Genomic DNA, 13,751 nt, shown 5'->3' on the forward strand with positions numbered 1-13,751 from the left:
GTTTTGTGTTGTATATAAACAAGCGAAACTGAATAACTGCCACAAGGATAAAAACGAACTCAAATGGCTTTCCAAATCTGCTCCGCTCAATTTTCTCCTCATCTCTACAAATTTTCGTTTTCTAATCACAAATACAATGGATTTTATGCTTCTGCAGAAAACCAATCTCGTAGAATTTCCCTTCTTCAACTCGGCACTGGTATGCATACGCAATTTAGGGAATTTCTTGGATTTATATATGCTTGTATCGCTTGAAGAAAAAGTGGTTCCGCTTATCATTCGAAATTGTGTTTTGTCCTTTGTTTTTACAATGCATTTTATGCTGGAGTTGAAATGTGATTGCTTTGTACTTATGTTCATCCGGGCATAGTAGAGTAAAAAGATTAGGGTTGTTGCTGCTTTTGCATTTGTTTAACTATTTGTCGTTTTTTAAATTAGAACGATTATGTTGCTTCAGTCTTCACATAATAGGAGATAGTTATTAGGTTTTTGTGGCTCGGTGAATGAAATGAATGAGTTGCTTTTATCATTTTCCTTCATTTTTAAATAAAAACAGTGTAAAATAGATTGCTTCAGCAAATTGTTTGTTTTATATAAGCTTGGACAGTTCTTTTGCCATTTCGACTGTCCAACTATGAAATCATGAACTCAATAAATTCTTACTTTGTTCTAGTAAGAAGAAAGTTGTGGAATGAGTGGCAAACTTAAATAACATTATTTAATGGTAAAGTTTGTTCCCTGTCAGGGTTGCTTGCCACAAATGCTCCAAAATTGTTGAGAACTGAAGATAATAAACTGGAGACTAGGACTCCGATGTGGGAAATAGCTCAAGCCACGTCTCTAAATGAGGAAAATGTTCTAGAGTGGACAAAAACTGACAATAGAAGATTGCTGCATGTTGTCTTTCGTGTTGGAAATCTGGATAAGACCATAAAGTATGCTTTCTGATATCATATATGGCGTAAATTAAGTTTCAGTTTTGTTTTTGTTAAATTCTGTAAGATGAGTGCAGATTCTACTCTGAATGTTTGGGCATGAAAGTGTTGAGGAAACGAGATATACCCGAGGATGGGTATTCAAATGCTTTTCTTGGATATGGGCCTGAAGAATCACATTTTTCTATGGAACTTACCTACAGTATGTTCTTTAAATTTCTGAACCTCCCTATTGCATTTGCCTGCTGATTCTTTTTACTTTGTGTGCTTCCAGATTATGGGGTGGACAATTACGAGGTTGGAACTGGATTTGGACATTTCGGCATAGCAGTTGAAAATGTAAGTGAAATGTGTAGCATGCAACAATGCTGCACTAAATTCTAACATCTAAAGGAAGCATCATCTCGTGGTATTGTACTATTGTATACATCACCATCTAATGCTATGACATTCCTTTGTTTTAGCATACTTTTAGAATATGTTAAAATTTACCTGGCTTTAATGTTTTGAACTTTCTCTGTAGGTTGCCAAAACAGTTGATCTAGTAAAATTCAAGGGAGGCAGAGTGAAACAGGACCCTGGTCAGGACAAAGATGGGAGTACATTTATTGCCTCTGTTGAAGATCCAGATGGTTATACATGTGAGCTTATAGAGAGAAGGCCTATTTTTGAGCCCCTATGTCAAGTAATGCTTCGAGTTGGCGATCTTGACCGTTCTATTGATTTTTACAAAACGGTAAATTGTTGTTTGAATTATATTGATTTCGAATTGAATTATTATATGAACTACTGAATTCTTATCATACGTGACTAAGTAAGGCTTTTGGAATGGAGCTTCTTCGGAAAAGAGACAACGCTGAGTACAAAGTGAGTTGATATCTTCTTACTTTAAATGATGTCCCGTCTGCAGCATGCAAATGTCTGAAAGAAATCGAGCAGTAGCCATGAAATTGAGAAAAACTCAAAAGGATCTTATTGCTTTCACAACTCACTAATTATAATACAGGATACTTAAATGAATAGACTAAGTGGGCTAGGGTATTACTACAATTATGGACTGTACCATCAACTATTGATATACCTCAATCTCAAAAAAATAAGAAAAGATCCAAATAAATCTTTTTATTATTTATAATATATCTTTCTGTAGAGTTTGAATAGGAGCATTGGTGCTAGGCAGCCATTAACCGAGCTCAGGGAAATATCGAATGATTATTGAAATGATTGCATGTATTTTTACATTTGACTCCATCACATATTGATATGGTGTGACTCGTGCAATCATGACTACTTATTACCAGTATCTACAAGTAATCTATTATTTAACACACCCCGCAAGCTGTTATGTTTAACATGGCAAGTTAAAAAAATTTTTCTGAACCAGGGCTTAGTAATATATCGCTGGCTGCTGACGAGTATGGACATGAGAAGTGGCAATTGTGTGAGAACGAATTTTTTCACGGATGAAGTGACAATCGATTTCAATATGTTTTGTCCGTTCATGATATAGTGGATTTGCGGCAATGTGAATGGCCGCCTGGTTGTCACAAAAAAGAGGAGTAGGCAAAGTGATAATCAAGCCCATGTCTGCCAGGAGATTGCGTAGCCAAGTGATTTCACAAGCCGTTGTAGCCATGGAACGGTATTCAGCTTCAGCAGATGAACGAGAAACTGTGTTTTGCTTCTTTGTTTTCCAAGAAATCACCGAAGAACCAAGTTTGACAACATATCCTGTCAAGGATTTCCGACTCATTGGACAAGAACCCCAATCGGAGTCGCAATATGCTGAGAGGCGTAAATCACTAGTGGCAGACAAGAAAATGCCCAAGGATGGGCTACCCTTGAGATATGCGAGAATTCGAAGTGCTGCCTTCATATGTGATTGCTTGGGAGATTGCATGAACTGACTGAGGGACTGAACCGCAAAGCATATATCTGGGCGAGTGATCGTGAGATAGATCAAACGGCCAACTAGACGTTGATATGAAACTGGATCAGCTAAAGGAAGATCAGTATTCGAATTCTTGATGAGCTGATCATATTCAAGAGTGGTGAGCTTCAAGTGTTGTTCCATTGGAGTATCAAATGGTTTACAACCAGTCATTCCTGTATCTGATAGCAACTCCAGCGTATACTTACGCTGGTTCAAACAAATACCAGCCTTTGATCGAGCAACCTCAATCCCCAAAAAGTATTTCAGAGGACCAAGATCCTTAATGGCAAGATGCTTATGCAAACAATCTTTTAAAGCAGCAATTGCGATAGAATCATTGCCTGTGATTACAATATCATCAACATAGAGAAGGAGTAAGGTGACGGAACTATCATCTCTCTTGTAAAACAGAGAGTGATCATGAAGTGACTGGGAGTAACCAGCAAGCCGCATGATGTCACAAAATTTTAAATTCCATTGGCGAGATGCTTGCTTCAAGCCGTATAAGGATTTAAGGAGTTTGCAAGCATGATTTGGGCGTTGTCTGTCAAATCCTTGAGGAATAGACATGTAGATCTCCTCAATTAAATCACCTTGGAGAAAAGCGTTGGTAACATCCATTTGATGCAAGGCCCAACTGTTGGCTGCAGCCATGGCTAAAAGACATCGAACTGTAACGATCTTTGCAACCGGGGAGAATGTGTCAATGTAGTCAATGCCATATTGTTGGGTGTATCCCTTGGCAACAAGGCGGGCTTTGAATCTATCGATGCTGCCGTCAGCTTTGTGTTTGATTTTGTATATCCACTTGCAACCGATAGTCTTTTTACCCGGGGGCAGAGGAACAATCACCCAAGTGCGGTTAGCTTCTAGAGCAGAAATCTCAGCTTCCATGGCTGCACGCCATTTAGGATCATCAGCTGCCTTGGAGTAGGTGGTGGGAGCAGTTGTTTGAGAAATACAAGCCAAGAAGGATCGGTGTGAGGATGATATGTTATTGTAAGATATATGAGCAAGAAGGCTGTAGGGGGTAGAGCAAGTGTTAGTACAAACATAATCCTTAGTCCATTGGGGAGGACGATGTGATCTGGTAGGTCTTAAGGAAGAGGTAGAGGGAGTTGGAAGTACATCCATTGTGGGAGTATGTGCTGGTGTAGAACTCAGCAGAGTAGAGTCAAGGGAAGAAAAATCAGTATCAACCTGTGATGAAGATGGAAAAGGTGTATTGTCATGATGTTGTGAGGAAAAAGGAAACATGTCCTCATGAAACACAACATCTCGAGAGACAATGAATTCTTGAGTAGAGAGGTCAAGGAGTTTGAAACCTTTCTGATTAGCAGGATAACCCATAAACACATACGGCTTGGCACGAACATCGAATTTGTGACTAGGCTTAAGATTGGATGCATAGCATAGGCAACCAAAAACTTTGAGATGTGAGTAGTTCGGTGGTTTGTTGAATAAGCACTCAAAAGGTGTTTTGTTGGTAAGTAAGGGAGTTGGTGTTCGATTAATTAGGTAAGCTGCATGAAGAACACACTCGCCCCAATACGAATCTGGAATCGAACCTTGGAATTTTATGGCTCGAGCAATATTTAGGATGTGTCTGTGCTTACGCTCAACTATCCCATTTTGCTGTGGGGAGTAGGGACATGAGCTTTGATGAATGATGCCCATTGAAGAGAAGTATGTTCGACATTCAGTACTGAAAAATTCATAACCATTATCAGTCCGAATGTGCTTTATGGGTTTATCAAAACGGTTTGAAACAAAGGCGAAGAATTGCTTAAGTATTTGTAGAGTGTCTGATTTGAAGTGCATGAGAAAAACCCAAGTGCTTCGGGAAAAATCATCAACTACCGTAAGGAAGTACTTGAATCCATTGTAAGTTGGATGTTTATAGGGACCCCAGATGTCAATATGTAAGAGGTAAAAAACATGGGGGGATAATGAGCTAGCTTTTGGGGGAAATACATGTCTGGTTTGCTTAGATAAGGGACAAACCGTGCAATGATGTGTGAGAGATTTTTGCTTAATAAAGGGCAAGAATTGTAAACGAGACACCGATAAGTGACCAAATCGTTTATGCCATATATCAATGTCAATGTCACTACAATGAGAAAGTGTACAGGTATTTAAAGAAGTTGGTATATGTGACTTGTATCGGTTATTGGCTTGCTTATCAGATTGTGTAGATAGAGTTGGCTCTTTAGCTGAAAAAAATTGATGAAGGTAGTACAGTCCAGCCCTTTGTTTACCAATCCCCATAATCCTCCCAGTCAAAAGGTCCTGAAAAAGGCAAAAATGTTGGTAGAAGCTAATGAAACATCGATGGTCTTTAGTGAACTGGGAAATAGATAAGAGGTTGAAATTAAAATCAGGGACATGAAGGACACGGGACAAAGCAACAGAGGGGGCAATATGGATGGAACCAATGGATGAAATTTGAGTGGTGTTACCATTTGGTAGCTTGATAGATCCAGTGGCGGAGTCACATGGTTGCGAGTCTTTCATGCCACTAGAAGAACCTGCAATGTGAGCATTTGCTCCACTGTCTAAAATCCATTCATTAGCATCATTGATAGTCATTAAACTCATGAAGTTACCTGCAAGATTTGCCGAGACTTCATTATCCCCTTGTGGTGCATTTAATGAGTTATGATCCAAAAGCTTCAGTATCTGCTGATATTGGTTATCAGTAAAATGTCTAGGCAAGGCACTATCTGCTCGTGAGTCTTCATGTGAAGAAGAAGGCAGTAAGGACTGCTTTTCAAAGGCAGAATGAGCAGCAACCTTAGGAGATGAATAATGGCTTTTGAATCCTTTTGTTTGAGGAAACTTTTTGTGTAATTTGTGGCCTGGAGGATATCCAACCAGCCGAAAACAATTCTCCTTGGTGTGACCTAAAATATTGCAATTGTCACACTTCACTGACTCATATTTCTTAGTAGATGAAGAGTAGAATGCAGCTGTTGGAATGTCAATAACAGGTTGTGAAGAAAGCACATGACGTGTGGATTCTTCATGACTAATAATTGAGTAAGCTTGATTGACAGAAGGCAATGGATTCATCATGAGGATCTGACTTCTAATGTGTCCATAACTATCATTCAATCCCATCAGAAATTGGAGAATACGCATTTGTTGCTCATGTTCCATATACGCCCTAGCACTTGCACATTCACAAGAAGGAAGTGTTACTAATGAGGTAAATTCGTCCCATAGGCGCTTGAGTGTAGAAAAATATACAGAAATGGAAGAAGATCCTTGAGTAAGATGCGCAATTTCTCGATGAATAGAAAATATTTTGGATCCACAGATCTTATCAAACCGTTCTTTCAGATCGCCCCAAACTTTGGAAGCATCGGTGCAGTAGATAATACCGCGGAATATTTCCTTCGAAACTGAGTTCATGATCCAGGAGAGAACAATTGCATTGCATCGCTCCCATTGATGCAGGTTCGGGTGCGCAATTGCTGGACGAACACAAGATCCATTGATAAATCCCAATTTGTTCTTCGCTTGCAGAGAAATCAACATTGCTCTGCTCCAGACATTGTAATTGTCCGCGCCAATGAGCGGATCCTGAACCAAAGATATCCCCGGAGCATCCGAAGGATGAAGATAAAGTGGATCATTGAATCCAAACGAAGCGGCATGATTTGCCATGAAGAAGGAGGCTCTGTTATTCAGTTAGATGCGGAATTGTAGCTCTGATACCATGTTAGAGTTTGAATTAGGCAGCCATTGATGTGCATTAGGCAGCCATTGATGAACACAGAGCTCAGGGAAAATATCAGAATTGTATTATTGTAAAATGATTGAATTTTATTTTTTACATTTTGACTCCGTATATATACACGAGATATTGTATATGTGTGTGACTCGTAGCATTAGCTCATTGACTACTTATTTACCAAGTAATCTACAAGTAATCTATTTATTTAACACTTTCTACTTTTCTACACCCTCCCTCAAGTTGGTGCATAGATATTACTCATGCTCAACTTGTCGATAAATGATTCAAATTTTGGCCTGAAATGTGCCTTTGTCAACACCTCAATAATCTGTTGTTCTGTGGTGACAAAAGACATGCAGATTACTCCAGTTTTCTTCTCCTTATTGAAGTGTTTCCATTTCAATATGTTTTGTCTTATCATGTTAAAGCATTCATCTCTTCAAGAACATCATTCTTCCATTGAGGAACTTTCAGAGCATCCTGCATAGACTTTGGTATGCCCACACTTGACAAATGTGAGATAAAAGCTAAGTGTGACGGGACATATGGTTACATGAAACAAAATTCGAAAGGGGATATTGGGTACAGGCCCTAGTTCCTTTCCTGAGCGCAACTGGCAAATCAATCATACCTGGATTTTTAGATTACGTGCTGCCTGCATTTGTGTCAACAGTTTCTATACTTTTCGGATCTGGTTTCAGGTTGGACTTTTGATCATACGGAAGAGTGAATGTTTCCCTTTTATTTTGAAGATTTTTGCCCCTGGTATAAACATGTCCAAACCTTCTACCATTGTCCAGATTAGTCTCACTTATATTCATGTTTGGGTTGCCGTTTTATCACCTTGAATTGGATTTGCTCCTTCTAGATTAGGCAGTGGAAAATTAACATAAAAGTCATTTTTGGACTCGGTTGTCTTCTCGTTCTCATGTTCAAACATCAACTCTCCGAAAGTTATTCCCTCTTTGAAGAGTGGTGTTAAAAAAAATTGTGATTCAAAGAAAGTCACATCCATGGTTACAAAATATTTTCCAAATTTTGGATTGAAACATTTATATGCCTTTTGATCACAGTTTGATTGGTTGAATGACCAAGGCTTCCAGTTACATAGATTCCCATGCAACTCCCAGCAAGTTTCTGTTGTATATCGCGGAGCATTGCAATGTTCACACAACTCTTTCTCCCTTCTTATTCTGCCAGCCTTTCAATCGAGAAGTATTCTGCTATTTTTTTAAAAAATTAACGCAGAAGTTTCAGGTTGATGTGGACCCTCACTCATCATAACCTTCCTTCGACCTTCTTCATGTCTTACTTTAGCAAATACAACGCGAATAGATGGCATGGAACTCTTCCAAGAATTCTGACTCTGACTTCATCCAGATTTGTATTCAAATCAGCCAAGAATTCAAAGACTCGATCATTCTCCAATCGTTCCAGGAAACGGACAGTATGAGGTTGGCAAGACCATTTGTTATCATTACTTTTGCCACAGAGCCTTAACTTTGTTGTAGCACTCGATCAAACCTCGAAACGGACAGTATGAGGTTGGCAAGACCATTTGTTATCATTACTTTTGCCACAGAGCCTTAACTTTGTTGTAGCACTCGATCAAACCTCGATCACCTTATTCGGTTTGCCACAATCCCGTCTTCAAATCAAATATTTGTGCAGAGTTTTCCAGATCAGAGATTGTTTCTTTGACAGGATCTCATACTTATTTCGCTGTGGGAAGAAACAAATATGTTTTCCCGATCGACGCCTCCATTGAACTAATTAACCAGACAATTAGAAAGGAATTTTCAGCCTTTCAATTCTTCCAGGTTGCTTATGTTTTGGCCAGTTCTTTTGTCTTGCCATAGAGAGAGCCATACTTTCCATTACCTTCAAGTATGAGTTTGATATATAGATTGTGCCCATTCTATGTAATTCTTCCCGTTCAGTTTGTGAATGGTTAATCGAATGGGCATGTTGTCCATCCCACTCGGATTTATAGACTCAGACAGCGGAGGTGGTGTTTGTGTGTTTGTGGAATGTATGTCTGACGAGGAACTTGAGGCCATCACAGGCTAGGGTAAACCCTAGCTTTGGTACCATGAAAGAAATCGAGCAGTAGCCATGAAGTTGAGAAAAACTCAAAAGATTTTATTGCTTTTACGACACATTAATTACAATACAATGTGCTTAAATAAATAGACTATGCTATTACAATACAATGTGCTTAAATAAATAGACTAAATGGGTTAGCATAGCCCTACAATTATGGGCTATATAATCAACTAATTGATACACTTCAATCTTAACAAAAATAATAAATGATCCAAATAAATCTTTCTAGTATTTACAATATATCTTTCTACTTTTCTACAATATCCACTTGAAACATTTTATTTTTGGCCTTCTAATTTGTGTTTCCATTTGCATAATCATCGGAATATTCTTGTGTCTCATACTAATAATCACTTTTCCTTGATTAGAAACAAATGCTTTCAATTTAGTTTAAAATGTAGCTCAAATCTTCATATGTGTCTCTGTTTTATGATGCCACAAACTATGATCATCATTAACCTTAGTTTTTATGTTATTGTATTTAGTATACAAATGCCGTGATGGGCTACGGTCCTGAAGATAGAAATGCAGTTCTGGTACTAACATATAATTATGGCGTACAAGAATACAACAAAGGAAATGGTTATGCTCAGGTAGATTGGCCGACTTAACCTTCATTATGTTAGATTGATGTCACACAGCTGCCAAGGAATCTTATTAGATTTGTCTAACTACACCAAAATCCTTTGACACTGTACTTTATGTCATAATCATAAAAAGTGCACATATTCAACAGATTGCTATCGGCACAGACAATGTATATAAGACTGCTGAGGCAATTAAAATTTGTGGAGGTGAAATCATTCGTGAACCTGGACCTTTGCCGGGTATAAATACCAAGATCGCCATTTGCTTGGATCCTGATGGATGGAAGACGGTATGCCTTTCACTTATGAGATATGTTGGGTGTGAATAAAAATTTGTTTTTCCATCGTGGCATCATATCTAAATTTTAGATGATGAGAAGCATAAAAGTTCTGCTCATTCATTAAGTTTGAATGCGAAATCCTTTCATATAAGAGAGTGAATTGCAGTAAATTAACATCTGTCGGTACTCTGCCTAGTAGGACTTAGATATGAGATGTTTGCTTGGACTAAACATGTCGGGCTTCAATTTGGCGACGAGATGCTTTGCATAGACTTATAGTTCAAACTACCTCGTTTATATTCTTCATCCTTAAAACTGTGCTACTCATTTTTTCAGTAATCGAGTAGATTGTCGGTGATTTTTTGTAGAAGATTTTGGAAAAATAGTGATGCGAGACAGATATAAAAATCTAAGTAATATTCTTGAACTTTACCCAGACAAGGTGGGACCAAATAGATCTCACGTGTTTTTTATTTGAGGGACTGAACTTCGATGTTACGTATTCAGACAATGCCAAGACTTGTTTTGACTGATATTTTATGTTTCATATGTCTCTTCATTCTGTTCCGTGTTTGTCATTGCAGGTCTTTGTTGATAATATTGATTTGCTGAAGGAACTAGAATGACGGAAAATTCTCTTCATTTCACACATTTCTCTATGTGAAATTCTCCACGAGACTTATATTCAGTTACTTATTAGCTTATCTCATTTTGTTCAGATTGGCTTTTGAATCAATACAGATTATCAGTTTATAAACATTGTTGATCATCACCCCTTAGTGTGTCTTCCTTGATCATCTTATTTTCAGAGGCCAAAGAAACTATATTTTTTTTGGAAAACATGATCCATTTGTTTTGCAGCTCATTATTCTCGCTCGAAATCATTTCATATTCATATTCATGCGCAACATACTTTGAATCCCTTCAATCCACATCTGCTTGTCCTCTTTATTTCTGCATTCGAATTCGATTATCCTGTCAGCAGTTTGTAATGAAAAGTATGCCATCTTTTCTTTACCCTCAATATCCCGCCCGGGCCAAGCTGGGACGTCGCTATATATACCAGATACTATACCTGCAGCAGGAAAAGTGTAGTTCAGGGTTAAGTGATGGAGAATTAGAAGATGTATTCACCTGTATCTTGGAATTTGTTTCCATACATTTCTTTTTCTTCATGAATGTTCCTCCCATGTGCTTGCTTTTCATTTTAGCCACTATCTGTTTCATTTCACACTTCAGTAAGTGCAGAAGGAAACAAAAATCTAGAATCAGAGTAGCATATTGTTTTTGATGGTTTGAAATTTTTGTAAGACCATAAGTTCTCTACTCTGAGGAAGATAAAATGCATCAGTCTTGCCCATGGTATCTTGTTTTTTTACCTGGCAATTTGAATTAATGTTGAAGGAGACTTGTTTCCAGTGGAGATCTCCTGCATCAACGATCACAATGGTTAAGATAATTGTTTTATAATATCTCTGTCTTAGGCTAAAAGTTGTTCCACGCGGATGATCACCTTTCCTCGTGCGCTTAAGAAGTTCCCCCCCTTTGATAGCAAAACTCAGTGCTTCTGAGATGCTCGAATCCTTGCTGCTCCTGGCATTTTCCTCAGTCAGAGCTACTGGTGCAGTTCCATGTTCTTTACACAACCTCGTTCTCAGTGTTGCAACACCTCTTAGGGCTGTACTATTACATATGACTTATTAGTATTCAATATAAGAGAGTAAATCCAATTGTGCCATGATTCTAGTTGTATAATCCTGCAAACTGCATAGTTTTATTTAGATGAAATATGATCAGTTCGTCTATTAAGATTTCTAATCAGATAACAAAGAAGAAAAGATATAATTGTCTTTCTTGAATTAACAATTGATACCTGTAGCAGCTCCAGCAGTTAGTGTCATGATATCGCCATTGGTCCTCGAATTGATTGCTGAATTCACAGCTGACAAGATTTGTTCATGATCTGCTCCCATTTCCCCTGCTATTTCTATGCAGTGAGATGCAACTAAAGCTGCTGCAGATGCAATTGCAGTCGATGTAATGGAGGACTTCTTATGTTTGGTGCCTGACTTTTCTGGAGACATCACCAATGAGGCTGTAAGAGCAGCCACAGCAGCAGCAACCCCTGCCACCGAAACTGCAGCATGCAATTGAGCATTGTGAGCTCTATTCTCTTGCCTTTTCCTCTCCTTTTGATCTTTTATCCATCTTCCCATTGTTTTTTTCTTCATTATGCTTCGGTAGAGCCCCTACAATGATAGCAATGAGTGTGGTTACTTGTCTGAAGTTTCTAATGTTGTCACTAATTTATTTGACCTGAAGTTAATACCCCATTCTTTATCAACTGCTGATAAGAAAGTAATTCTAAGTTGTGAGATTGATGCAGTAGAAATAATTCCAACACATGTTGAGCAGATTGTGAACACGCTGTAACTATGTTACATGCAAGTGATTAATAATTCAAACCAATCTATAAGTAAACGTTTGTCATTATTTGGGTCTTGATTTCGTTATGGTAAGATTTTGCATGAAAGCTGCAATATCTAATGGTGAAGTTTTAAGTACTTTATACAGCTTGAATAAATCCTCTGTTGTTAATAATCATTTATTTGTGTACTTTGTGCATGAATTTGGGTTGTCCCATCATACTTGTCCCATCATACTCGCATTGCATTTCTACATTAAACTTAGGTTGTATTTTGATTGAAGGATTTGAGGATTAGTTTGGATTGATGAATTCGATTTCGAGAAGGATTTGAGTTGTGGTTTCAAATGACTCATCTTAGAAAATTCACCACAATTATTATTAAATCGCATAACTTGAAATGAAGTTTCAATTTTGTCCAATCAAGCAAGTCAAGGAATTTAAATAAATAGATTTGAAAATATTTTGTCTCAAATTCTTCAATCCAAATATAACTTGAGTGGATTGAAGCATTTGAAATCCCTTTTGTTGGCAAAATACTTTTGTTACTTAAATTTCAAATTTGTTTTCCATCCTAATAAGTTTGAAAAATGTAGATTTTAAACTATGATTTGAAATATTCTCCCAAATCCAAATACTTCTATCCAAATGCACAGTGTATTACTGAAGCCACTAAATTGTTATGATCTAGAGACAGGCATCTGTTTCTCGTTTTTAGACATTCTTAGTGAGATTTAATATCTTGAGACTAATATCATATATGATTGATCAGAAAAGTTTTCAGTTGCATCAGTCGACCCCGATATTGAATTTCACATATTGAGTGGCTCTAAGGTAATTTACCTTCATATCAGCACTTCCTCTCGGAGACACTGGAGGACTCTCTGAAACCAATAATGGTTGATTCTGCTGCAATAAGTTCGCACCAGGTGAAATTAGGAACAAAAATGTACGCTGTGTATTTGGTATCTATGCTGTGAAACAGAAAGTTTTGTGTGCATACTACAGAAAGCAAAGAGCTTCCATTATCAGCTGGAGGAGCCACATTACGAGGATACAGTGGTGGCTCATTGTCTTGTTTCTTTGTATCGTGCATATCACAAAGAACCTTTGATAATTCGACTGCAGAGAGGCTCCATGATCTAGCCAAGAATTCCATTGATTCAATAGGGGTTTCTGGTAGCGGGCATGTGACAGGTAACCAATCTGCAGCAGTATCTTCTTCTATGTTCTCGAGCTTATCCAACCTGCATTTAGTCCCTTGGGGATTCTCCGACACTGCATAAGGAAAAAACCCGTGTAAGTTTTTCTCTCGGTCAGTTTTTGCCAAAATGAAAACGAAAACTTGATGAAACTTGCTTTTTGGTGTATTAGTTTGTAACTTGGGCAATTGCTGATGAAAAGGATAAATGTCTGCTATTTATAGATGGGAAATTTCTTAAAATGAGTAAAAATAAAAAGAAAGATTCCAGGTATGCGGGTACAATATTTGGCGCTACATAAGAAAGGTTCCACATAAAGTTCAATAAACTTTGTATCCAACTTGTGAATGTCTGCATTGATTTCCCCTTTCTTTTCTGCTTTATATGTGCATAAAAGGCTAAAGTTGTTATTTTCTTGAGCGGCGGGTTCATTATTATCAGGGATCTTTTTACACCATTATCATCTGTTTCAAGTTTACAAAATATATATATATCTGTGTGTGTGTGTGTGGTCCTCCTCTCCATCAATCTTATGCTGCAGTA

The 13,751-nt window shown here is 37.8% G+C and overlaps 2 protein-coding genes across 9 annotated transcripts; one reads left to right on the plus strand and one right to left on the minus strand.

Moving 5' to 3' along the window:
• The first annotated feature begins 24 nt into the window (after positions 1–24).
• On the plus strand, positions 25–13,433 carry LOC140834406 (lactoylglutathione lyase GLX1-like). 8 transcript variants are annotated; one of them, XM_073199268.1, is made up of 13 exons: positions 25–199; positions 746–935; positions 1,013–1,137; positions 1,210–1,274; positions 1,459–1,671; positions 1,755–1,802; positions 9,199–9,306; positions 9,450–9,590; positions 10,166–10,707; positions 11,066–11,202; positions 11,577–11,740; positions 12,779–12,935; positions 13,015–13,126. In XM_073199268.1, exons 1-9 carry the CDS (start codon positions 64–66, stop codon positions 10,205–10,207), a joined length of 1,068 nt encoding a protein of 355 aa, XP_073055369.1. In that variant the 5' UTR covers positions 25–63; the 3' UTR covers positions 10,208–10,707; positions 11,066–11,202; positions 11,577–11,740; positions 12,779–12,935; positions 13,015–13,126. The 8 variants fall into 8 exon arrangements, with proteins under 8 accessions (XP_073055369.1, XP_073055371.1, XP_073055368.1 ...); XM_073199270.1 differs by having other exon boundaries at positions 12,861–12,935; XM_073199267.1 differs by having other exon boundaries at positions 12,779–13,433.
• LOC140834407 (VAN3-binding protein) lies at positions 10,463–13,426 on the minus strand (the record flags this gene model as incomplete). The annotated part of the gene is made up of 8 exons (XM_073199271.1): positions 10,463–10,656; positions 10,742–10,799; positions 10,961–11,010; positions 11,095–11,259; positions 11,455–11,830; positions 11,911–11,987; positions 12,858–12,915; positions 13,013–13,426. Coding segments are annotated over 8 exons (1,392 nt in total), but the record flags the coding sequence as incomplete, so codon positions are not given.
• Positions 13,434–13,751: the final 318 nt, after the last annotated feature.

Source organism: Primulina eburnea, chromosome 6 (genome assembly GCF_022965805.1).
Source record: "Primulina eburnea isolate SZY01 chromosome 6, ASM2296580v1, whole genome shotgun sequence".
In the NCBI taxonomy this organism is placed as follows: Eukaryota; Viridiplantae; Streptophyta; class Magnoliopsida; order Lamiales; family Gesneriaceae; genus Primulina; species Primulina eburnea.

What these genes read in the sequence shown, in the direction of transcription:
- LOC140834406 (XM_073199267.1), top strand. Translation starts at nt 64, where the DNA reads ATGGCTTTCCAAATCTGCTCCGCTCAATTTTCTCCTCATCTCTACAAA. An exon ending in TTCTATGGAACTTACCTACA is followed by an intron (nt 1,138 to 1,209) that starts GTATGTTCTTTA and finishes GTGTGCTTCCAG; the next exon opens with ATTATGGGGTGGACAATTAC. An exon ending in CTATTGATTTTTACAAAACG is followed by an intron (nt 1,672 to 1,754) that starts GTAAATTGTTGT and finishes TGACTAAGTAAG; the next exon opens with GCTTTTGGAATGGAGCTTCT.